Source organism: Amia ocellicauda, chromosome 14 (genome assembly GCF_036373705.1).
Source record: "Amia ocellicauda isolate fAmiCal2 chromosome 14, fAmiCal2.hap1, whole genome shotgun sequence".
Classification (NCBI taxonomy): Eukaryota; Metazoa; Chordata; class Actinopteri; order Amiiformes; family Amiidae; genus Amia; species Amia ocellicauda.
The window spans coordinates 20,231,221-20,258,832 of record NC_089863.1 but is presented as its reverse complement, the minus strand read 5'-3'; the positions used below and the strand labels follow the sequence as shown (position 1 = coordinate 20,258,832).

Sequence of the window (27,612 nt, the reverse complement as noted above, 5' to 3'; positions counted from 1 at the left end):
TTGACAAACCTTAAATTGACAAATTAACCAAGTCCAGGCAATTCACGAAATGGAGAAAATAATAAAGAATGACTCTGGGGTCTCCTCCAGTCAGCATTTTGTCATACACATTTGACTTGTGGTGACAATCCATATATGTTTTACACTAGTCTCCACATTTACTCATACCCTTAGTAAATCAACCCATCTCCATATTTCTTCTAAACCTGAGCTTCACCTTTTCAGTGTCAAACATAATTAAGCACTGGCCACCCGTATCCTTTTTCTTACAGCAGGTAGTGGAATATTTTCTTGCATCCTTTTCCTGTCAAGGTAGTGAGTATGTCAGTGCCTTTGAACTGCTTGATGATGGACACTGAAGTGGACACGGATAGGATCTGCTTTTTGTGATTTTACTTTTAATAGACATTACCCAACTTGGGGAAGTCAATAACCCTTTGCCTGTTTTTGGACAGTTCTCTGACTTCGACCATGACATTAAATGCTAATAATAAATCGCTTCTGTGTCCAACATCCTTTTATACCCTGAGGGAACAGGGCACCTTTGGAAATTTCAATAAAAGTCCAAACTCTTCCTATTATCCTCCAGACAACAGAGAGTTGACACAGGTTTGCTTTCATGAGATTTCATTTTGTAATACATACAGGTGTGAATCACTGTTGTTTTTCAGAAACATGCCTTTATTCATAAAACATTTGATGTTGCTATGTGCAGTGTTGTAAGTATGAATATTTCTGTTATTTTAGAAAGAAATTGCAAAATTACATTTAATTCAATTTGTAGAGCATATAAATAAATGTGGAGGCCACTGTATATATGTGGGTGTATATATAGTGCATCTAGCATTTTACAAGACAATCCCAAAATACAAGCAGACATCACTCACTGCAGTTTGCAGTTGTTTATGTGTGTCTCTATGTGTAGAGGACAACTGGATTGTAATGAAGTAGGCACTGCTATCTGAATATTCACCAGTGTTGGATTCTGTCATAGTCTTGTGGTTTCTCAGTAAGTCTGAATGCTCTTGCAGAAGGTTGGAATGGTTTGTCTCAAGGGTCTCCTGTTCTCTCTGCAGTTCTGCATGGGAGACAGAAGAGGGTTAAACTGGTCTGAGAGGATTTCATGCTGAGCAAAGGCCAGATTTGACACAGGAGATGTCTTGCCTTCATATTGCATTAAGTTTCTGCAATTTGGAGAATTTAAGCTCCTTATTCTGCAGGTCCTTCCTCACTCTTGGTCAATAGAGATATTTTATTGTTTGAAAGTGCAGGACGACACATTTATTGAAACAATTGAATTTGATTAATTTGATAGTACAGATGGTTAGAATGATCCTGAGATAATCTCTGAAATAATTCAATCACAATTCAAAGTAAGTGTGAATTCAAAGGAAAATAAATTAAATTAAACCTTTTTCTCATACTTAGGTCAACTCGAGATGACTCAAGTGCTCATAAGCACAGATTAATTTGTCATAACTGGAGGTGAGGCGCTGTCTGAATGAAATCATATTTTGCCAAAACTCCCCAGCATTCAAGTTCTCATGATTTGAGCAGGGGAACAATGTAACAGTGCAGGGTGGGCTGCCATCAATATCAGACACAGACCTCCCAGCTCTTCCTGTACATTCACTGCAGAGTCCTGGGGGTCCCTGACTGGGTTCTAATTTTCAAACTGATTGCAGTGGTCTGATGTTTATTTAATTAGTTAAGGATAGAGCAGATGTGCCTGTGCTCATTCAGTCATCTTTATTCTCTCTCCACTCCACTCTGTCCCTGATCCCCCTCCCCACCAGGTGGCAGCGTATCAACATGTATTACACTGATGCCTGTCAATATTATAAACTGGTGACAACAGAAGACAAGTGAAATATAAAAGTCTGATTATAGAATAAAAAAGTTTACATTTCAGTTGTATTAAGACCTTTGGAAAGTCTTCAATATCTACTGCTCAACTCACACCTGTTTAACTGTGCAGTTAAGTCAGTGGCTCTCAACCCTGGTCCTGTAGAGCCCCCTACCCTGCTCACTCTCAACTCAATGAACTATTCATTGAACTAATAATTTCCTACATCATAGCCTTTAAATAATTATAACCAGTAGGGTTTGTAAGTTAAGTTTAAAATTAAATAAGGAACTCATTATAGACATCAATGACATGTAAGAAAATTATTACTTCAATTAATAAGAATTAAGTAACTGAGACCTTGGATGGAACAAAGACCATCAGGGTAGGGGCTCCTCCAGGACCAGGGCTGAGAACCACTGAGATAATTAACCTGTCTCCATTAATCATGTACATGAATACAAACCATCATAGCTGGCATTCAAACTGTTGTATCTGCTCTGTAGATTGGAGATTTCAATCCCCTTGTTCTGCAGCTGCTTCCCCAGTTCTGAGTGACAAAGACAACAGATTAACATTTTAGAGCACAGTATGACATCATGGACCAATGGCTCACATGAGGTTTGCAGCTCATAAAATCCCTCATTGACAAACCTTAAATTGACAAATTAACCAAGTCCAGGCAATTCACGAAATGGAGAAAATAATAAAGAATGACTCTGGGGTCTCCTCCAGTCAGCATTTTGTCATACACATTTGACTTGTGGTGACAATCCATATATGTTTTACACTAGTCTCCACATTTACTCATACCCTTAGTAAATCAACCCATCTCCATATTTCTTCTAAACCTGAGCTTCACCTTTTCAGTGTCAAACATAATTAAGCACTGGCCACCCGTATCCTTTTTCTTACAGCAGGTAGTGGAATATTTTCTTGCATCCTTTTCCTGTCAAGGTAGTGAGTATGTCAGTGCCTTTGAACTGCTTGATGATGGACACTGAAGTGGACACGGATAGGATCTGCTTTTTGTGATTTTACTTTTAATAGACATTACCCAACTTGGGGAAGTCAATAACCCTTTGCCTGTTTTTGGACAGTTCTCTGACTTCGACCATGACATTAAATGCTAATAATAAATCGCATCTGTGTCCAACATCCTTTTATACCCTGAGGGAACAGGGCACCTTTGGAAATTTCAATAAAAGTCCAAACTCTTCCTATTATCCTCCAGACAACAGAGAGTTGACACAGGTTTGCTTTCATGAGATTTCATTTTGTAATACATACAGGTGTGAATCACTGTTGTTTTTCAGAAACATGCCTTTATTCATAAAACATTTGATGTTGCTATGTGCAGTGTTGTAAGTATGAATATTTCTGTTATTTTAGAAAGAAATTGCAAAATTACATTTAATTCAATTTGTAGAGCATATAAATAAATGTGGAGGCCACTGTATATATGTGGGTGTATATATAGTGCATCTAGCATTTTACAAGACAATCCCAAAATACAAGCAGACATCACTCACTGCAGTTTGCAGTTGTTTATGTGTGTCTCTATGTGTAGAGGACAACTGGATTGTAATGAAGTAGGCACTGCAATCTGAATATTCACCAGTGTTGGATTCTGTCATAGTCTTGTGGTTTCTCAGTAAGTCTGAATGCTCTTGCAGAAGGTTGGAATGGTTTGTCTCAAGGGTCTCCTGTTCTCTCTGCAGTTCTGCATGGGAGACAGAAGAGGGTTAAACTGGTCTGAGAGGATTTCATGCTGAGCAAAGCCCAGATTTGACACAGGAGATGTCTTGCCTTCATATTGCATTAAGTTTCTGCAATTTGGAGAATTTAAGCTCCTTATTCTGCAGGTCCTTCCTCACTCTTGGTCAATAGAGATATTTTATTGTTTGAAAGTGCAGGACGACACATTTATTGAAACAATTGAATTGGATTAATTTGATAGTACAGATGGTTAGAATGATCCTGAGATAATCTCTGAAATACATCAATCACAATTCAAAGTAAGTGTGAATTCAAAGGAAAATAAATTAAATTAAACCTTTTTCTCATACTTAGGTCAACTCGAGATGACTCAAGTGCTCATAAGCACAGATTAATTTTTCATAACTGGAGGTGAGGCTCTGTCTGAATTAAATCATATTTTGCCAAAACTCCCCAGCATTCAAGTTCTCATGATTTGAGCAGGGGAACAATGTAACAGTGCAGGGTGGGCTGCCATCAATATCAGACACAGACCTCCCAGCTCTTCCTGTACATTCACTGCAGAGTCCTGGGGGTCCCTGACTGGGTTCTAATTTTCAAACTGATTGCAGTGGTCTGATGTTTATTTAATTAGTTAAGGATAGAGCAGATGTGCCTGTGCTCATTCAGTCATCTTTATTCTCTCTCCACTCCACTCTGTCCCTGATCCCCCTCCCCACCAGGTGGCAGCGTATCAACATGTATTACACTGATGCCTGTCAATATTATAAACTGGTGACAACAGAAGACAAGTGAAATATAAAAGTATGGTTATAAAATAAAAAAGTTTACATTTCAGTTGTATTAAGACCTTTGGAAAGTCTTCAATATCTACTGCTCAACTCACACCTGTTTAACTGTGCAGTTAAGTCAGTGGCTCTCAACCCTGGTCCTGCAGGGCCCCCTACCCTGCTCATTCTCTACTCAGCTCTCAATTAGTTAAGTGAACTTTTAACTGAACTAATAATTTCCTAAATCATAGCCTTTTAATAATTATAAACAATAGGGTTTGTAAGTTAAGTTTAAAATTGTATAAGGAACTCATTATAGACATCAATGACATGTAAGAAAATTATTACTTCAATTAATAAGAATTAAGTAACTGAGACCTTGGATGAAACAAAGACCATCAGGGTAGCGGCTCCTCTAGGACCAGGGTTGAGAACCACTGACCTAATTAACCTGTCTCCATTAATCATGTACATGAATACAAACCATCACAGCTGGCATTCAAACTGTTGTATCTGCTCTGTAGATTGGAGATTTCATTATCCTTGTTCTGCAGCTGCTTCCCCAGTTCTGAGTGACAAAGACAACAGATTAACATTTTAGAGCACAGTATGACATCATGGACCAATGGCTCACATAAGCTTATAAAATCCCTCATTGACAAACCTTAAATTGACAAATTAACCAAATCGAGGCATTTCACAAAATAGAAAATACAAATCTCCATGTTTTAAGAAACATGGCTTTGATTCATTAAAGATGTTTCTATGTGCAGTGTTGAAACTATACAAGAATTGAAATTGAAACTGAACAATTACAATCAAGGATATGAATAAATGTGGAGGGCACTGTGTGTGTATATATTATATTTAGCATTTTACTTCAACAGAAAATAGTACAAATACAGCTGTTAGAGTTCATTCAGGGATACTCTTGTGCTTAAATAACCTAAAATATTCTGTGCAGGAAACCCCTTTATGGAACTGGAACAATGTAATTAATCAGTAGTATATACAGAGTTTAACAGTTTCAAAGTAAAATCTAAACTTATTATTTAAAAAAATGTTCTTTATTTTTTTCTTTAGGTTTTTGTTTGTGATTTGACCCATGTCCATTCCTCAGATATGTAACATTTTTACATTGCTCTTGATGTTTTGAATTATAATTTAAATACACAAGACAAACTCATTAGAATTCTTAACAGTATTTTATTATTGTGTAGATAAGTGGATGTGATTACCAGATATCTGAGCGGTGTTGCTCTCCTGCAGCTCCTTCAGCTCACTCTGCAGCGCTGTCACAGTTTGCTTGTGTACTGATCTGCAGTAAACTGGAAATATAGGGGAAAAAGTATTTGATCCCCTGCTGATTTTGTATGTTTGCCCACTGACAAAAAAATGATGAGTCTATAATTTTAATGGTAGGTGTATTTTAACAGTGAGAGACAGAATAACAACAGAAAAATACATTAAAAAAAAGTTATAAATTGATTTGCATGTTAATGAGTGAAATAAGTATTTGATCCCCTATCAATCAGCAAGATTTCTGGCTCCCAGGTGTCTTTTATACAGGTAACGAGCTGAGATTAGGAGCACTCTCTTAAAGTGAAAATCTGTGGAGGGAGCTGAAGGTTCGAGATGCCAAACGTCAGCTGCGAAACCTTAATGACTTGGAGAGGATCTGCAAAGAGGAGTGGGACAAAATCCCTCCTGAGATGTGTGCAAACCTGGTGGCCAACTACAAGAAACGTCTGACCTCTGTGATTGCCAACAAGGGTTTTGCCACCAAGTACTAAGTCGAAGGGGTCAAATACTTATTTCCCTCATTAACATACAAATCAATTCATAACTTTTTTGAAATGCGTTTTTCTGGATTTTTGTGTTGTTATTCTGTCTCTCACTGTTAAAATACACCTACCATTAAAATTATAGACTGATCATTTCTTTGTCAGTGGGCAAACATACAAAATCAGCAGGGGATCAAATACTTTTTTCCCCACTGTAGTTAGAAAGCAAAAACGATACAATGATTGCTTTTGAGGAACACTCTTTTGATCTTGCTACAGTGTCAGAAGGACACCATTCCACCGTTCAGTTACAACGCTTTGCAGTTCTGTTCCTAATTTAGATTATTGTAATGTAAGTTATCACAGTTGCATTAGGCATTGAACTAAGTGTTACATTTGTTGTGAATGTCTGAAAACTGCACTCTATTGATTGAAAGTGAGTGGTGCCACATGCCAAAGTAAAGCTGCTCAGGTCACATCACACTGTCTCTATCAGCACAGCTGCAGTATTCCTCAGTGTCAGCCTGCTGTCCAGTCCAGAGTGGGAGCAGCTCTAACAGTGAACTCCTGCTTGTTCAATACTCACAGTACACAGCCAGTCCAGAGATGAGAGTGAGGATCCACACACAGACAAGGAGCAGTGAGATCCTCTTGTACAGAGACACTCTCCCATCACTGCTCTTCTGAGGTCCTGGGAAAGAAAGAGGTAATATTTTTAATATTATCATATTGACAATGTTTTTAAACTCATAGGGTTTGACTCTATGTCAGAGGGAAAGTACACTGAAAGGGAACTGAACTACATTCAGGGTTACTACAAGGGGTTTATTGCTGATTATAACATTCATAAAATAACAGACATGACAAGCATTCACAGATTATAGCCTGCAATGAGGAACTATCTTTTTTGTATTTATTTATTGGCCCTTGGGAGGGATAAAACAACCACAAGCAAGAGAGAGACACCGATACCTTCACAGGAGCAGAGTGTAATTCAGCTCTCACATAAAGCAAATCAAATGTCCAAGCCAAAAACAAAGCGAGCTTCTGCAATGAGGTCTTTGTTTAACCCCAGCAAAACAAAACAAGAAATAATCTGTCCATCGTGGCAAGATATGTGTTGTACAAAGGATTCAGGAAGCAAGACCTTTATTGGAAGGACTTACTTTATTAATTGCTCTAAGGCTATGGGAAGGAACGGTTTGTTTACCGTTGCTAGGGCTCCTCTTGCAGCCGCACTCTTGTGTTTTGCAGGGTTTCCTGTAGCAGCACCAGCAGTGACCAGTTTTAGGTTAGGATAGGCTACAATTATCGTTCTGTCTAACCTCACAACATGACAAAGTCAAGGGAGTAGTGAGAGACGTTTGTGTGTCTAACTCCTGTTTCCTAATTTTCAAGATTCTGTATTTCTTGTTGCAGGTAAGATGAGCAAAATAGGCAATATGGCTTACCCTGCTTTTCGGTCATACAGAACGATTCTTCCCATTCTCTCTTTACAACTGGATGCTCTTCTTGGATGCTCTTATTTTCTTTTCCACTGACTTCTGCAGTGTTTTCTGTTTCACATCCCACTTTTCTTTTTAAGGTAAATGTATCCATGTTTGAGACTACTCACATCTAACCACCAGCACATGAACGCACTGTAGTGATGTCAATTGCTAACAAACCATGACAGTTGTAGTTTCCCGTGGTTGGTCCTGTGGTTTCTGGCTCATTAATCTCTTTTACTATCTTGTACTATCTTGAATCGGTCTAAATACAGTTTCTGTATTATATTGTATTACATTTAACATTTCTGTAACTGCATGTTTCTTCCCTTCTAAAATACAAAACCACAAATTAAATAGTAATACATGGGCCACAATCTTATGATAGGAGTGCGAGATATAATATATATTATGATCAGGGGTGACGTGGTTGAGGAAAGGCAGCCACCTTCACCAGTGACAAAGGTTTATGTAGTGATTTTTCCAGAGCCTCTATATGTGAATCTCTGTCTATGCAGGATTCCACTATCAATAAGTTTCATCCAGTAGCCCGCAGACACAGCACACAACCTGGTCCCATCACAGGGCAGCACCCACACCCACAATCAAACTGCAATCGCTGTCTTTGGAATGTGGGTGGAAACCAGAGCAGCTGGTAAAGACAGTCTGCTTTTTGTTTCTAAAATCTGTATATTTTGTGACAGCTGCATAATGCATATTGCCCTGAGTATGTTTAATTAAAGAACATTACTCTGAATTTGCATTCATCACATGGCCACCTGTTGTAGTGAGTTCCATTTTTTAAAGGGTACAATTGCATACAAACTGGCTTTTCATTGTCTTAGAACTTAAATGTTACTCTCTCACAGCTCCATTGCTTTACCTTGGTTTGTCTTCTCAACTGGTGAAATTTTGATTGTTCTTTTCCATGGAAATCGAAATGGAAATGGAAATGGAAATGGAAGGAAGGATATTTTTTTTTTTCCGGTGCCTATAGGAAAAAGGGATAATTGTTACTTGCATGGATGTATATACACACACCATCCACCCACACACATACATGTATAAACACTTAATACACACATATATATATATATATATATATATATATATATATATATATATATATATATATATATATATATATATATAATGTGTGTGTATTAAGTGTTAAATCTCAGCAAATTGAAGAAGATCAAAAGATATTTGAAGTAGGCATGCTAAAAAGTTTGATAAAAACGTTGGTACACCCACTAATAACAAAATACAAATCTGTACCCATGTATGATTAGAATAAACAGAATTATAATTAAAATGGTAACCGCTAATTGAGTCCGCTAACAGTTCTGTAGTTTTCTATTGGTGAGTCAAACATTGGATTTAAGCCCAGCCCTGGACTATCAACAGGGTGTGGATGTTAAATTGTGAAATCATTTTTAATTCTCAATCCATTTAAACATATTCAAAGATATCCCGCTGTTTTATAGTCTGTATGGCAGGTATTTGTCCATTTAGGTATTTCATTTAAAGTCACTATGAAAGCAACAATTAAGCATTATATATTCCCTTTTCAGTTGACCGGCTGTAGAAATTGCTCCGGTGTTTATTACATGTTTGCACACAAATGCCTATAATTTGGGATTATATTTTTTCCAGGGGAATACCCTGCTAGTACACAACGTTGCCACAATGTTGTAGCAACGTCGATTGTTAGCTGCGCTTTAGCACAAACACATGCGTCTGTCAAAACTAAATGCAATGTTGCCATGTATCACTTTCCTTACGTTTTTACAGGAGGAGGTCATGTAATACAATTCAGCCTTTCGTTGTTTCTGCTTTTTTCTGGTGACGACATTATTCATTGCGATTTATTTATTTATTTACTTACTTACTTACTTTGTTTCTTTTAAAGCATCAACTGATTCAATTACAATTTATATTAATCGTAATTATTTTATTTGTTCAGAGATTCAGTTCTAACATAACAGACATTGAAACAAAGAGGATATTACGCTCAGAAAATTATCTGACATTGTTTTTAGATTGGCTTCTGAACTGTACCTTCTGTTTTCAGGGATATCCCTGGATCAGGTGGTTGCCTCTTCGACAGAAGTTTGAACGATGTAATTTCCAGATTGTCACGATTTAATACAGAATAGTCCGTCTTCATATCGGCAATAGGCTGCTGCTGTCAGACTAAGTTGATCTGTGATATAAAAATAAACTTGTTGCTCAAGAACACACTGGCTGGGCTGCCAACTCACACTCCACTGGTTCCCGAGAAATGATGTCAGACTCGGGGGACGGGGTGTGATGAGTGGCGTGGCGGGAGGCCAAGATTTCCCTTAAAGTTTCCAGCCCTGCTTTTTCGCGCAGACACATTTTTCTGTAGAGAGGTCACTGTTTTGTTGTTTTTGCTTTATTTTATTTTTATTGTTATACATATAGTACTATTTTCTCTTTCCTGCGACTAGTGGTTGGTGCTAATGATCACCACCTATCATCATTTTGCAGGATCACTACAGGAACCCCTTTTTGAAACCTCATACAAACTATATTTTGTATCATGATTGTTTTTCTGTTAGCCCCCCAAATCCAAATTTCATTCAGAGCAGTTGTGATTTTCAGTTCTTCACTCTCAGTAAGATGTTATTGCCCGACATCAATTTACAACAAAATCAATAAACCACTAACATTTATTAAATTGTGGCTTGTATTAAAATACATTTTAAAAGCAGGGACATTGGAGGGTGAGGGCACGAGCCACCAGGGCGGGCCCTAGCCTTTTGGGGGCCATAGGCGAGATTTGATTGTGGGGACCCCACCTCGCCGAATAACATTTTAGTGTGGCCCATCTTTATGGCGGAGAGAAAATGTTTAGGTAAAACTAAGAGACACAAACATTTGAATAGTGCACATCACAGAACATGTATTGCATTTTAACATTTAAATAGTACGCTGAACACATTGAAATATCAGCACTAACTAATAAAGAGTTTAGGTAAAAAAAAAAACACCCACGCCATAAGTACTCAGTACTGAAAATACTATATTACACAGGCCCTAGTACTGATCCCTGTGGAACTCCACTAACAACCTCACTCCAGTTAGAAGTGACTCCTCTATTGTAAAGGGTTTAAACAATGTTTTCCATGCTTGTTCAATGAACCTGTGGAACGGTTATTAAGACACTAACAGATTATAGACGGTAGGCAATTAATGTCACAGTTATAAAAACTTAGGACACTAAAGAGACCTTTCTACTGACTCTGAGAAACACCAGAAGAAAGATGCCCAGGGTCCCTGCTCATGTGTATGAACGAGCCGTAGACATCCTGCAAGGAGGCATGAGGACTGCAGATGTGGCCAGGGCAATAAACTGCAATGTCTGTACTGTGAGACACCTAAGACAGCGCTACAGGAGACAGGAAGGACAGCTGATCGTCCTTGCAGTGGTAGAGCACGTGTAACAACACCTGCACAGGATCAGAATATCACTCCTGCGGGACAGGTACAGGATGACAACAACAACTGCCCAAGTTACACCAGGAACGCACAATCCCTCCATCAGTGCTCAGACTGTGCGCAATAGGCTGAGAGAGGCTGGACTGAGGGCTTGTAGGCCTGTTGTAAGGCAGGTCCTTGTAGACATCACCGACAACAATGTCGCCTATGGGCACAAACCCACTTTTGCTGGACGTGATTTCCTGCAAGACAGGAATGTCAGTGTTCTGCCCTGGCCAGTGAAGAGCTGGATCTCAATCCCACTGAGCATGTCTGGGACCTGTTGGATTGGAGGGTGAGGGCTAGGGCCGTTCCCCCAGAAATGTCCGGGAACTTGCAAGTGCCTTGGTGGAAGAGTGGGGTAACATCTCACAGCAAGAACTAGCAAATCTGGTGCAGTCCATGAGGAGGAGATGCACTGCAGTAATTAATGCAGATACTGACTGTTACTTTTGATTTTGACCCCCCTTTGTTCAGGGACACATTATTCAATTTCTGTTAGTCATATGTCTGTGAAACTTGTTCAGTTTCTGCTGTTGCTTAGACCCCACATTTATATCGAGCCCTGGCATCGTGTCCAATCTCACATGGTGCCACAATCATTAATTACTGAGATTTACTGCTGCTGTGTTCCCTGACTCATTCTTGACTCATTCTTGACACTGCTTCGCCTTTTCCTTATTCCATCTTGTGGCCCTGGGGTGGAGTTGAACAGGAAAGAAGAGATTACTGGAAAGAAGCTGTGAGACTGTGAAGAGCTGTGAAGCTGTGAGACTACTGTCACTTTTCAAATGTGAGACTGAGGGACAGTTTACTTAAGACGATGGATAAGCAATTGATATTTCCCTTTGTTGCTTTTCTCTGTCTGGCTGTGTCACAGATGGCGAAACTTTGATCAGAATTTCTCCTAACTGAGACAGATCATGCCTCAGATCGGTCACCCTACCAACAAAGCCAGATTATCTGCTCCAGCTTCCATGTGGACATTTAAGCTGGGTGCTGAGCCAAGCACCTTCACACTATGAGGAGCAAAGTAACACTTGACAGGGGAGCAAGCAAGCGGGGGGTGGTGCAGCTGGGGGACGGGAAGACGATGAGAGAGCACAGCATTCATCCTTGGTGCAGCAGGATAGTTAACCAAGTCAACTAATAAAGAAGCCTACCCACTGCTTGGACCTGTGACCGGCAGACCCTTGCGGCGGATTGGGATGGGAGCTCCTATGGCTTTTTATTGAGGACTTTAGTGTTCTTCCCACAAGCTGCACTGCTCCCCCTGACAGCTTTGACTTCTACGATACATTGTGATTTCTGAGACCTAGAAAGGAACCAAGTTAATGGATCATTCAAACAACATAAGTTGCAATTTTCCACTGTTGCACTTTAATTATTGTTGTCTGCATCCAATCTAGGAGAGCATCTGGAAACTCCACTGAAGAGAGAAAGAGCAATTTTAGTATAGGATTTTATGATTACTGCCCATTTATATTAAAGGCATTTTAGCTTTGGTTTTATTAGCTCTTTTTACTCTAACCTTCTTGTTTATTTATTGTGCCCAGGCAACTACAGGCTTCATGCCCTGTTGTACTGCCGGTTGATCTATTGTGTGTTTTATGCAATCCTGCTTAAGTATAGTAAACCTGTCTTTCTGTACACTTACCTGTAAACGTATCAGTGTGCTCGGATCCAACCATCCTTGACTCTGTTAAATCGAGGTGACTTAGTCATTCAGTCAGTGTCCCCATTTATTATACACCCAACCAAGTTTTGTATTTATTTATTTATTTTATTTATTTTACTATTTTATAGCTCAGTATTTTTAGAGTTTGGAATTTCTACTTTCATTATAATTTTCCCTTGTAAGTTAAAGTATTTGGGATGGTGTCCTTGGCTTGGTCTCGCTGCCACATGTGACATACACACAAACATCAAACTAAGAGATCAATTTTTAAATATACTTTTACATTTACATTTACACCTGCTCCATTCATTACACAAAAATGAATATCTATCAGAGATGTAGTCAAGACCAGGTGTCTCGAGACCAAGACCAAGCCTACCATAACCAAGATTGAATGGGTTGAAGTGATCAGCCATCTCAACTTTTTCAATACAAACTAGAGTGTTAATGAAAATAAGTTTACTCTTTAATGCTTTTTTTAAACCAATACAAAAACTGGATTTATTTTTTATTTTTTTGTTGTTATTCTGTCTGTCACTGTTAAAATACACCTACCATTAAAATTATAGACTGATCATTTCTTTGTCAGTGGGCAAACGTACAAAATCAGCAGGGGATCAAATACTTTTTTCCCCTCACTGTACATGTCTAAAAACTAAAATATATTAAAATAGAGAACAAAAGATGTTGAAAATGATGAAAACGGAATTAGTCCATGTGGTGAAATCTTTATGTGCAAATGGTTGGTTTTCTATGTGTAAGATATTATTTGTTAGAATATATTTTTCTATGGGAAATTCAATACCATCTGGTTTGGTAGAGGAAACAGACCTCCTCCCTTTTATCTAAGTTCCCTGGTAGCCCTGGTAGCCTTGGTAACCCTATCTTTATGACCAGAGACCAAAAGGCACCTGTCCTCTTATTGGCTCCTAGTCAAATTCGAAATGACCCCCACTTCTAAATTACTTTAGCATAAGGCACCCAAGTCATGGTGGTGGCAAAATGCTATTGGTTGGAAGGAAACCTTATCAAAGGGAAAACCAAGATAATTTGAGTTCTCTTAACTTCTTCATCCTGCAACGAGACACAAGACAGAGCTGGAGAGGAGAGACAGAGAGAGACACACCGCTTCCTGCCTGACCAGACTGGCCTATAAGCTGTACTGTGAGGAGAAAGAAGAAAATGGGTATTATCTGTTTCTTACTGTAATCCAGCAGAAGCTTAATATTTCTTATTTTCAGTAATATAATTGAATGATATTAGTTTCCTATTTTTATCAAAATAAATGATTATTGCACATCTGTGACTTGACCGCATCTTCCCTCTAAAAAGAATCTTAAAAGAGAAACCAATTGACCTATGAGTTTTCAGTTCAACTATTTATTTAGATTGACTGAAAAACCAAGCATTCCAAATTCTCTTACATATGTGATTTAGGTAATTACATACATTGTTTAAATTTGATGTAATTGGGGGGTGCCAAATGTAAAATAATGTAGATTGTTTTACGCATGTCTTTTTTTAAATCTTGTGTGTTTCTTCAAATTAAAAAATAATTTAGCCCTTTTTTCACATTTAAAGATATTTAGATTGTATAACATATACAATGAATATTTAAATAAATACTAAATCTCAGTTCTGAGAAATAAATACTTGTTTATCAAGTTTGACTACATATTTAACAATCCTAAATCTGTGTTTTGCTAATGTAATGGGGATCATTCAGTATAATGAGCACGTTACAAGTGACATAACCCCTCATTAAAATCAGTATAGTGATAAGCCTCCCATGTCAAGAGACCCGGTCTTTTGGCGTAGCCGGCTTAACGCTCTACTAGGTGGAGCCGTTGCAGGGCAGAGTGCAAGGAGGAGACGGACTGGCTACAATAACACTAACACTAAGTACACTAACTATGTACTTTAAAAAAATAATTGAAAGCTCTGACTTACAACATATTTAGTTTTAAAGAAAATATTTACATTTAAAATTTAAATCTAATGCTTATTATCAATGTTATATTTGGGGTTAGCAAAATAAATATTTAGCCAACATGCAAATATATCTGGCCCATCTGTGACATATCAGTCTTCTTAGTCTAGTGAGGGGGTGAAATGTGGGTGAACTCTATAATCAAACCGCTAAAACTGAAATTTAGTATTTAAGCATTCATTTAAAAATCACAATTACAATCTACAGGAAACAAAGAAGAAATGTATACCAGTTTCCAACCCCACGGACAATCGTAATCAAAGAGATGTAGCGCTACTCATTGCATTGTAGTGTGCTGAGAAATGTTTCTCAGAGAAAGAGAAGGCGGTTATTGAATACATTGAAGAATGTTGTTGTGTATGCATTGCTTGAAGATCAATTGTGGCAATACTAAACTGAAGTCCACACTAAAACACATGGAAGAAGGAGATGGTCTGTGCGACTTCTGCACATGTCCAAGCCAGCTGAGCTGGAGTACAGTGTGTTAGTGCAACAAATTTGTTTAATGGATGAGGAGATGTATTTTAAAAACTTTCATACCTCAGGAGAACGTTTTTCTGACCTGCTGCAGTGCCTAAAGCCACATATTGTATACCTGTCGACTGCTATAATCACGAAGTACTGCAACCCCCTACCGCTTGTGCCTGTTGCCCAGTTTTTCACAAAGTTGGACCTGCACAGTTCCTACAACCTCATCCGGATAAGAAAAGGGCATTCATTACAAACAGCGGACATTACGAATACCTCATCATACCCTTTGGACTCATTAATGCCCCCTTGGGATTCCAGGCTTTTGTCAATGAGGTGTTGCAAACTTTTCTGATCCACTTTGTTATTGCATACATGGTGACATCCTCATCCACTCTTCTTCCCTCTCAGAGCATGTTTCCCAGGTAGGCCAGGTTGTCCGGTGTTTGTTGCAAAACAGGCTTTTTGTTAAAGCGTAGAAATGCGAGTTCCACCATCAACACACTGGTTTCCTGGGCTACAACATTGATTCCAGCAGCATGAACATGGACCAGGGCAAGGTGAGAGTGGTCATGGAGTGGCCTCAACCCTGTACTGTTAAAGACCTGCAGCACTTCTTGGGTTTCACTAACTTTTATTGCCACTTTGAAACTTCAGCTCTGTTGCCTCTCCATTAACCTCTCTTCTCAAAGGATCAACCCACACTCTTCCCTGGACCCAAGGCTCAAGACTGTTCTCGTCTGCCCCCATCCTGAAACACCCGGATCCCTCTATACCTTTCTTTGTTGAGGTGGATGCATCAGAATCTGGAGTGGGAGCCCTGCTGTCTCAACACCAACCCAAGCTTCACTCGTGTGCTTTTATTTCCAGGAAGCTCTCCCCAGCCGAACAAAACTATGACATGGGAGCTCCTGGCCATCACACTGGCTTTTGAGGAATGGAGACACTGGCTGGAGGGTTCCAAACACCCTTTCCTTATTTTCACGGAACACCGGAATTTGGAATATATCTAGGCGGCAAAACGACTTAACCCCCGCCAGGCAAGATGGGTTCTCTTCTTTACACATTTTCATTTCACACTGACCAACCACCCGGGATCCAAGAATATCAAAGCGGACGCCCTCTGTCGCCAGATCGACTGCCACAGGTAACCGCTGCCTGGAGAACCCATTCCGCCCATTACATCCTGGCTCCAATCAAATGGAACATCTGGGATCAAATACAACACACGCTCACCTCTGATCCTGCCCCTCCTGCTAGTCCCACTAACCAGACCTACGTTCCTTCCTCCTACGTCCACATTTAATGCTGTGGAAGGAAAGTTAGAAATTCTTTCTCTCATACCTGTTTTACTCTCTTGTATACTTAAGAAAGATAAGATCAAGCCAGGAGGACAGGCCAGAAGGAAGCTTGATTTCTGTTTGTTATTTACGATGAGAATCTTGGAGACAATGTCAAACAGTATAATTGAAGTGCCTGCTCCCTAATCCATGTGTTGACCTATGAACTCTGTCCTATAATGATATATATTGTGCTTAGCTAACTCTCTAAGATAATATAGTAATGACTTTGTGATTGTAACCAGATCTTTGTTTTTTGTGTATAAAAGCCTCTGACTTTTAAAATGAAGGCAGAGTGACTTTGGGATCTTCTTGATCTTCTTGATCTTCTGTTCCTCTCCACGCTGCGTGTATTAAAGGCATTGCCACTAACGTTCCAACCTGATTGAAGATGATTGTTCTTCCACAATGCTATAGATTAATTCTGTCTCTGCTTCTGGACACCCTGGGATCCAACGCACCATTTCCTTGGCTCGCAAAAAGTTTTGGTGGCCATCCCTGGCACATGACATCACCCGGTTCATCAATGCTTGCTCCGTCTGTGCCCAGTCCAAGTCTCCACAACAATGGCCAACAGGTCTTCTTGATCCACTCCCTATACCTCACCATCCTTGGTCCCACATAGTGACTGAATTTGTCACTGACCTCCCCCGATTGCAGGGCTTTACCACTATCCTGGTCACTATAGATCGGTTTTCAAAAGCCTGTAGACTTATTCCATTGAAAGGACTCCCCACAGCCCTCAACATGGCCAAATTCTTATTCCATCATGTACTCCATGTATATGGGCTGCGGGAAGACATTGTCACTGACTGAGGATGCCAGTTTACTGCACGTGTCTGGTCTGCCTTTTTAACGGCACTGAATGTCAATGTCAGACTATCATCCCCATTCAAATGGTCAGACAGAGTTCCTCCGAACATAATGCAGCTCTTCTCAATCGGACTGGAGTCGGTACTTACCGTGGGCAGAGTATACCCAAAACCCATTGATTAGCTCATCCACTGTCCTGACGCTCTTCCAATGCATCCTTGGTTAACAGCCTTCCCTGTTTCCTTGGGATGAAGAATCCACAGAGCTCCTCCAAATATATGACTGGCTTCACCGCAGTGCAGCTGTTTGGCAGGCAGCCCATACCGTCTGCAACGAGCAATACGCTGCCATCAGATCCAAGCAGACCGCCATCGATGCCCGGCTCTGCAGTATCTCCCAGGACAAAATGTCTGGCTCTTGACCCGTGACATTAAACTTAAACTCCCTTCCAAGAAATTAAGTCTGCGCTCCATAGGTCTGTTCAAAATCTTATGCGAGATCAATCCTGTCTCTTTTCATGTACAGTTGCCACATCACTACAAGCCTGGACGATGGTCCCAACTATGCGGTCCGGTCCTTGCTCCGCTCCCATCATCACAGTGTGTGCTTACAATACTTAGACAATTGGGAAGGACACAGTCTGGAGGAGAAATAACTGGGTTCCTGCATCTGACATCCTCGACCCTTCTCTCATCACAGACTTCTGCTGTCATGTCCTAGGTCCACTCCTCCCCAAGTCCACCGCCAGATGTTACCCTTATCAAAATTCAGTCTGGCTTTTTCCTATCATCTGATTATTGCATTATTATCCCCAGCTCATTAATCAATTACTGCACCTGTCCCTCATTAATCCGGCTCATTAATCAATTACAGCACCTGTCCCTCATTTACCCAGTTCTCTATTTATACTCCTTTGTCTCCACAAACAATTGCAAAGTGTTGTCTTGCATCTGCATCATTTCTGAGTATTTCTCTTGTGACAATTCCTGGTTTCCTGTATTATTGACCCTTGCCTTGCCTTGTCTCCGTCCTTGGATTATCCTTCTCCACCCTGACTGCTTGATCATTTGACTTTTTGCCTGTGACCCTGTTTGCAGGTTTCCTGACTTCTGCCTGTTTTTGACCTGCCTCAGTTGCCCACACTTGGGTCCTCCACACCACTGTCTGTTCCAGTGTGTTAAGCCCTGACAACCTGCATCTTTTTTATCTTAAGGTTGTCAGGCAATACCCAAAGTTACACAATTGTCATTCCTTTGTAAAACGTTAATATACCAGCAGGTCACGTATTAAAATAAATACAACACATACAACAACAAAAGTGATCTAAGGATCCTATCCAGTCTATTTTTGAATGTTCCCAAATTATTGGCTTCAACTACATCGCTGGGGAGTTTGTTCCAGATTGTGACGCCTCTCTGTGTGAAGAAGTGTCTCCTGATTTCTGTCTTGAATGCCTTGAAGCCCAATTTCCATTTGTGTCCCCGGGTGCGTGTGTCCCTGCTGATCTGGAAAAGCTCCTCTGATTTGATGTGGTCAATGCCTTTCATGATTTTGAAGACTTGAATCAAGTCCCCACATAGTCTTCTCTGTTCCAGGGTGCTTCAGTTCCCTCAGTCTCTCTAAGTAGGACATTCCCTTCAAACCTGGAATAAGTCTGGATGATTGAACCTGCTCTAGAGCAGTGTGGTGTCCCGTTTGTGTGTTTTAAAAGTTCTCTTAGACTTTTTAAATGTATCCTGTGTGCCTGACCATCCTTGATACTAAAATCATCACTAATATTAGTTTATGACTGAGAGGGCGTTCCGATTACAGTATCATTTAAGAGGAAACATTGTTATGCAATACATTGGAATTCGACAGTTCAACATTACAGCCTGCCGGCTTGTCTCAATACAAAGTTTCTGCAGTAACTGAATCTTGATTGTTTTCTAAATGTTCCAGCATTAAATCCATCATCCATAATAATGTGAAAACAGGGTAGTATAATGAACATGGGCTGTAGAGAAATTGGTCTGTAGGATATTGTATTGTAATAAGAATGTTTAATATCATAATGACTACCTGAATTAAACACCAAAAAACCCAAGTTAGATAAAGTTGTATCCTACAAGGTCTGAACTTGGCTGTGTATTGGACACTTTATTTTGCTATCATTGGCTGTATGTAGCTTGAATTATTTGTAAGAAGGTAATTGTTTATCTGATTTTATCATTATTTATTAATTCAGAGCGGCGTGATACACTACTTAAAGAATCCTACACAACAATGTATTCATAGAGGCTACATAAATTGTTAGGGTACTTCAGTCTCCAGTCAAAATAAATAGGCTAAATGTAGTGGTTAGGGCTCTGGACTCTGGAGTACAGGGTTGTGTTTTCAGTCCCAGGTGGCGGTCACTGCTGTTGTACCCTTGAGCAAGGTAATTTACCTAGATTGCTCCAGTAAATGCCCAGCTGTATAAATGGGTAAATGTTGCAAGATACCCTGGATAAGGGTGTCTGCTAAGAAATCAAGTAATAAAAATTGCGGTACACAGGATTTTTTAAGCAGTATCGATATTGTTGCCAACCAGGGTACAAACTATACCATGGCTTTCGGGGGAGCTCACTTTTTTACCATGTCAAACCAAACATCCCAGTATGATACAATAGGGCCAACTAAAGCAGGGCACAGTATACTCTCCGGAGTGAAGTACAATACTCTATAGTTTATCGGCACAAATAAGACACAGATAGGTAAATTAGCAAAACAGCATATAAACACACAAATGTATGAGCATTAAATCAACAAGCGCAAATTCGCAATAGCTACAATCATGTATTTTTTGTGGACCGACCGGTCAACCGACAGAGCGAGCTATAGCTTAGAGCTGCTGGTCACAGCTAAAAATGCAGAGCACACCAGGCTCCCTACAAGAGATCGGGTCCACATCAACAACGGTTAAAGACTTAAAGTTACCCATCACATACAGATGAGCAATCATTTCTCTGTAAAATTAAAACGTAAAATGCGAGGGTCATGTATACAAACCAGCCTTTAACAACAGACAAATGCATGAGCATTGTAAATACCAACAAAAATAGGCCAGGCTGCCTACAAGGGAACCAGTCCTCATCCATCCACACCCATCACATACAATACAGTGCTAACAGTGAATAATAGGCTACAGTTAATTGGGAATAGCCCTACCTTAAAACAGAAGCAACCACAGAGGCCTGGGATCAGCTGCCTTTGCTGTTCGTCCAGAAGCACATGATTTGGACTGGCGATGACCTGATTTAAACCAAGATGTGATAAAGGGTGGAGGTTTCAGCATCTGGACAAGGTCTGATTCTGGTATTCGCTTTGTGAGACTGTCAATCACAGATTGATAAAACTGATTCTGGTGTCAATTTACCTCCACTCACTTTCATGGCTGTCAGTATATCAATAGTCTGCTGAATGTGGCAACTGGCATCCACTAGAGACATGTCTCTTTGCTGAAGTTTCAGTGAGAGGCCCTGCACCTCACGGAGTATGTCTTTCATGCATGCCAGATCCACTAAAATCCCAGAGTTTGTGAGGTTTTTGTGTAGTGCCAAGAATTTCTTCCTCTTGGCGTCACTGTGGGATGCAACCTCGCTTGCTGTTTTGAACTGGCGTGCTAAAGCAGGGTAGTTTTTCCAGACTGCTTTTACAGTATTAAAACTACTCGCCACCCACCTGATGGTGAATATCTGTCCGATTCTCAAAATTTTCATATTTAGATCTACAGCTGTTTTCTGGAGCAATCTCTATTATTTGCAGAGCGGTGGTACAAAGAGTACAGCTTGGAGATAAAAAAACTTAAAGTGGTTACATCCAGCAACCTCTCTGAGTGAGTCATGGACTGCCAATTCAAGGTGATGGGCCAAGCAATGTATGGACTGAATGTTTGGAAAATCGCGTTTAATCCTTATAATCACTCCAGTGGTATTGCCGGTGAGAACTGAAACCCCATCTGTGGCGATGCTGATGAGGTGTTTCCCCAAAAACTCATCATCTAATCCCGCTTGGCAAAAGCTCTGTCTCAAGCTGTTGTAAATTGATTCTGCATCTGTGCCCTGTGTCAGTTCTAGAATGTCTAAAAATACATTGTCCATATCTCCTTTCCCACTCACATCACATCTCATGTATATAATGACATAAGCACGTCCATGTACTGTGCTTTCATCAAAGGTGATGCTGATTTTTGAATGTATCTCTTTGAAACAAACTTCTTCTGCATTTGCTGTGCACTTATAGCCTATAATCTGAGCACAAGAGTGATATTATTTATGTACAGTGCCTACTTTTACGCAGTTGAGCTCCTGAATTTTTATCAAAGCAGGGAGCTTTTAATAAGCCAGTCATTGCTTGGCCACCATATAGGCGGATCTGAATGAAGTTGCTGTTTCTTCCGTTAACTTGGAATTGATCTTAAGTACCTTGTTTGGCAGAATCTCCTGTTGCTTGGTTGCTGTGACTTCAATGGGCCTTTTGTGTCCTATGCAAACATGATGGTTTGTAGATTCTGTGCATGGCTGCTTACATCCCCATTAATACACTCTTCTGAAGGGTTTTTGCATCTCTTCATACTGTGCATCCCAAGTTTCCACCCTTAACAAATAGCCATGTGTTACGGGTCTTCCATTGTCTCCACTGCTGGTTGGTTCACTGAGCCGGGAGAGCGGGGCAGGTGGGGTTTGCATCGTCATCGGCCTCTTCCTCTGTCGAGCTGTTACCCCTTCTCCAGCTTCTTCTGCCGGCATGTACTGAATTGTCACCACGGGCATTTGCGGGTTTGTGCTGACAGTCCCAGCAGGTGTAGCATCAAAGCTAACATTTGTGGTAGAAGAAGACGTCTCTGGCTCTGGTTGCTGTTCAGAGTGATTCCAAAATTTGTCAGTAGGCTTCCTTGTTTTCTTTTAGACATCTTTATTTATACTAAAAAACAGATAATGAATGAATAATGGCTATTCGGCTTGCAGACTGAGTGGGACTAAGTACGTATAGGACTAGATCATTAAACGCTAAGAAGACAAAGACACACGCAATAGCGCTTGGTGAGGATTTGGCTATTGATTGATTCAACTTTGTGTTACAGACGGTGCAAACTCAGTTTAATTGCACTTTTTAAAAATAGCTAAATACCACACTGTTCTCTATAAATATTAATAAAGACCTCAATATCTTCCCAATAGACAAAAAGAACCGCAAGTATACAATCACGTTAAGCATTTATCAAATCGCTATAATAATGCTTTGTTCAAAGAAAAACAGATTTACTTATAACCAACAATGAAGCTAGAATAACTGTCTTTATCCTCTTTCGTGTAGATACTGCAGAAGGGGCTCTCAGCAGGTAAGTGGTCAAGTTCGTAGGTGAGTCGTACACGGGGGAGTACGATGTTAACCCTCTTCTTGGTCTCTCTGTTTGCCGGTTTCTGGCTGCATGGAGGAATACCCAAGCAACACAGCCCCCAGATTAGTAGGTCCCGTATGTAAATAAACACTGTAATGTTCAATGTTCTTTGATTAGTTATAGTCCAAGGAGGGGAGAGAGGAGGGAAATCAGAAGGAAATCACTCGCAGCTTGGCATCTACAAAGCACGTTTTAACCAGGGGAAGCAGGAGCGCAGTAACAGCAGCTGGGGAAAGGATAATTTAGCACAACAAGAGTCATCCTTGGCGCAGCACAGAACGCTGTTTAAGCCAAACCACGCAGAGATGTGTACAGAACATTTTCTGGACCTGTGAGGGTGGATGAGTGCGGAGGTATAGGGTGGGAGAAGGGTCCTATGGCAGTTAATATAATTAAAAAATATATATTAACATACTGTATATGCCAGTGGTTCCCAAACCGGTCCTGGGGGACCCCCTACCCTGCTGGCTTTTGTTCCAACTGAGCTCTCAATTACTTAATTGAACCTTAATTGAAGTAACAATCTGCTTAATGATTGTAAAATATAATGTAAACCCTATTTCTGTTTGCTGTGTGTGTTTTGTTACAGCTGGAATTGACTTGGATATAGACAATACATTTTATAAAGTGTTTCAACACAATTGGAAATTACTTAGATTACCTCAAGAGTCACTTATTTGTAAAAATGGTGTAAAACCATAAAAAAGAAGACTTAAAGTCAGACACACAGTTAAGAACTTCATAGAATTTATACAGAATATAATTTAGAGATGTTACTGAATTACGTTACTCAGACAAGATAGAGGTGCCTGACCTGGATTTGTACAGGAGTTTTGGTGATAAAATGACAGGTCTCACTCCCTGAGATGCTGAGACTGGAGGTTATTTAACTAGAAAAGTATAATAACATATTCAATATGTCTAAAGTTACTTTAGTATTGCATTTTGTACTTAACATCATGTGGTTCATTCTTTATTTCTGTAAGGCATGACCTTTGAGAGATATCTAACAAAGACTGCTGTGCTCATTTAAATTATTTTATATTCAATATTTAAGTTAACCCCAGTTTGAAAACCGCTGCTTTAAAAAACGTATTTCATGCATTATAGAAAATAGCAAATGTGTTTTGAGTAGTAGTAGTATTTACTGAGATTATATTGGATATTTGACTAGTTGCATTGATATGTATTTCATTGCTTTTAATTTCATATATTCAAGATTTTCTGAAGACCATTTACACTGTTTCACTCTTTATCTCTGTAAGTAAATGTTGCTAACTAGTAAAGAGCTGTGCAAGGTGGAGGAGGGGCTAAGAAACACCTGGGGCAGTGATGTCCAGCCTGCACGCAGCAAAACCACTCTACCACGTGCACACTGACCATAATGTACACAAACTTAAAATCAAACCTTAGACCCACATACCCATTGATCATTGCATTTACTTTATCTTATATCAACCTTTTCTTTAAATACCTTTCTCGCTATTGTCTGTAACTATGGAAATTCATTTTATAGTATAGTAGTAGATTTTATTGATTAATTTAATTTAACTTTTAACATTTTCTGCATCTCCATTTTTTAATCTGTGTTCAGGGTATCTGGGGAATTGCCTTTTACACAGCATCTTGGTGAGAAGAATACAAAACAAAACTAAAACAGTCGATCTCTAGACATTTCTCATTATTAGACATTACTAAGCAGCTCTGAATAAAATACTTCTTTAATAGAGGTTCTTTTCCCTAAGTTTTTTATTTATTTTTTCATTGCTTATATTCAGAACTAAGTATTTTAAAATGACACTTGCGATCTGGGATCTTTGGATGGTCCTAATACAGAATGTTTGGAGAAAGCGGCATGTACCTCTGAGACTGCCCACAGTCCCCCCGCTTCTATAGATCGATATCTCTCAGCACATTCTGTAACCCTAAAGGGGTCCTAGGAACATCACCTCAAATGTAAACGGACCAGTCCAGCCATGAGGCCTCAACTCTACCCACCAGTATGCAAATATATGAGCCCCAGAACAGGCCCACTAGGAAGGGGCCTCAAGTTCAAGGTCAAAGGTCAGGAGGAGCGGGGGAACGTCCTTGGACACTATGCCATGCAGACATTGTAGATTTCCATTTTCTATTGAACAGCATCTCTGCTGGTGAGAGACCCTTCTTCAGTGGAGCAGACCTGTAGTTCACATTGCCAAATAGGGATCTGAATTCGATTCCACTGCCATAATGAGCTTCTTCATAATTCTTACTCCATTCTTCACCAGCCCATTAGATTGTGGGTAATGTGGACTAGAAGTCACACATTTTTCAACCCATATGTGTTTGCAAACCCTTTAAATTCCTCACTGCTAAACTCCAGGCCATTATCATACATCACTACATCGGGAAAGCCAGCTAGAGTTCTTAACTCCTCAAATTGTTGGTGGTGGTTACTGTCCCAGCTCCACTGTCTGCTTACAGAGCAGGCTTCTTAACAGGCTGGTGTGTGTCAGCAAATTCAGTATGAATTTACCTATGTAATTAACCATAACAAGAAATCTTTGCACCCCCTCTACATCTGTGGGTAGGGGCATGTTTTTAATTACTGTCACTTTGCTTTGATCAATTAACACTCCCTCTTGTGTGAGTTTTTTCCCCCAAGTGATTTCAGTTTGCCTGAACTGACATTTTTCTTTGTTCAGCTTCAGATCATTAGCCCCTGCCCAATTCAACCTTGAGTCATGTTCTTGTGCAGTCTCACCCCAGATCAAGATATCATCGATGTAAACCTTCGTGCCACGCACTCTTTTGAAAATTTGAAAACAACCCAAAAGGAAGGCCTTTGAATGAATACCTACCAGAGGGCGTGTTGAATGTGCACAGCCATGCACTCTCTTTATCTAGGCAAACTGCCAAAACCCTGATGATGCATCTATCTTTGAAAAACATTTGGCACCTGCTAGTATCTCCTAGTATTTCACCCCTGGTGGGCACCTGTAAGTGTTCTCATTTCACTTACTTGTTGAGCTCCTTAGGATCAATACACAGCCTGAGAGCCATACTTTTCCCCCCCTACAATAACCAATGAGTATACCCATTATGTTGGTTCCTCTATCTTTTCAATGATATCAAAGTCTTCTAACCTCTGTAGCTCTGTTCTCCACTTTTCCTTAAATGCTATCGGTCCCTTCCTAGGTGCATGGATCACTGGCCTCTTTGATTCTTCTAGCTCAATCCTGTGTTTAAACCTGAGCTTTCCTATTCCCTGAAACACATTAATGCATACATCCTCTATGAGTGCCCTTTTGCTTCATATATGCATTTTACCAGGCCCAGTGTGTTGCATGTTTTCAATCCTATGAGGGGTGCCTTGTCACCGCTTGCCATGACAAACTACTGTGGGGATTACAGCTCCATTATAATCTCTAAGATTAATTTTCTCTTAAAATTAAGTTGGCATCCAGTATTCCTCGTTCACTGCCCTTCCCACTGCGCCCACAAACAGTTCCCCTGCTGTTGTACCGGTGTCTTCTCTGACCCTGTAGACTCCGCTCGGCTTATGACATGCCCTGGCGAAGTGGTTTCTTTTACCACAGTTGTGGCTCTCTTTCCCATTGTGCACAAGGTCGCCTCTCCGGAGCACTCCTGCCTGCTGACTGCAGCATCTGGTAGTTGCGCCTTTGTCTCTGTGCCCCTGTTGTGCAGATGCCGCTTCCACTGTGCACACTCCTTCCTTGTCCTGGTTTCCCGCCATTGACTGTATGCGTGTCTGAATTACCTCCCTGGCCTGGAAAATATGTATTGCCTTCGTTAGCATTAAATCGGTATCTCCCAAAAGCTTTTCACATTCATTTGTCACGGACCACTGTAACCATTCTGTCTCTGATTAGAGACTCTGTAATTTGCCCAAAGTTGCATGTTTAACAAGTTCATCACAAACTCCTCTATTGACTCTTTGTTGCCCTGGAACCTATTAAACCTGTAGCGCTTGTATGTTTAGTTTTTTCTAGGGGTAAAGACATTTTAACATTTTTCAATTACTGTTATGCAATTACTTTGTTCCTCCATCAGCTATAAAGCAGTTATAAACATTGATGGTGTCTGGACCAGTGACTGAGTGCAATATTTTGTTTGCCTTCCTTCTCATTCGCTCTCACTGCTGTGAGGTAGAGGTCACACCACTGTTTAAATTGCCACCAATGCTTCTCACCATTCCCCACCGTTTAATCTGCTCCATTGTGCTGCCATTGTGTAACTCACTCTGGCCAATTTGTATAATTATTGAAGTTGTACTAAATAATCAGATAGAGATGTTGTGTAAGTAACACAAACACTTTATTCTACTAACTTCCCCTAACACATCCTTCTGCTCCGTGGCTCCTGCCAGTCTCCCTATCCCATGCCTGCTTTTGTCACATAATGTCTCTTAAAGCTGAGACCCATTCTTTAATACAACATGCCACAGACTAAACCTATTTTATATTTATGTGTATTACCTTTTCTTGTCAGTATTATTCTATAGCATAATTATAATTGAACACTCATTCATTTTGAGACTCACACAAAAAAAAATGATTTAAGATCTGCTCTATGGACTCTGTAGGTTAATGACTACAATACATCTTTATAGAAATCAACCAACACCTTCTCCCCTGTTTTTGGTTTATTTAGGGGGGAAATATGCTTTTTATTTTCTTGAAATGCACACAAAAACATAGCTTTTACAACCACACAGAATTCAGTAGTTAGTAGTAATTTTTGGAAAGAGCTCTTGGGACAGGAGTTTCAGTCAATCAGCTTTATTTTCAA

General features: G+C 40.0%; 1 protein-coding gene across 10 annotated transcripts in view; it reads right to left on the bottom strand.

The window, feature by feature from the left end:
* Positions 1–27,612, bottom strand: part of LOC136767742 (uncharacterized) — an 83,418-nt gene that overhangs the window by 16,772 nt on the left and 39,034 nt on the right. For 8 of the 10 annotated variants that reach the window (XM_066721699.1, XM_066721703.1, XM_066721698.1 and 5 more), the window contains 4 exons: positions 4,820–4,903; positions 3,465–3,569; positions 2,313–2,396; positions 974–1,078 (listed from right to left, as the gene is read on the bottom strand). In XM_066721699.1, the coding sequence (XP_066577796.1) occupies positions 974–1,078; positions 2,313–2,396; positions 3,465–3,569; positions 4,820–4,903 (378 nt within the window). The remainder of the gene's footprint in view (positions 1–973; positions 1,079–2,312; positions 2,397–3,464; positions 3,570–4,819; positions 4,904–27,612) is intronic. The other 2 variants (XM_066721702.1, XM_066721709.1) reach the window with 2 other exon arrangements.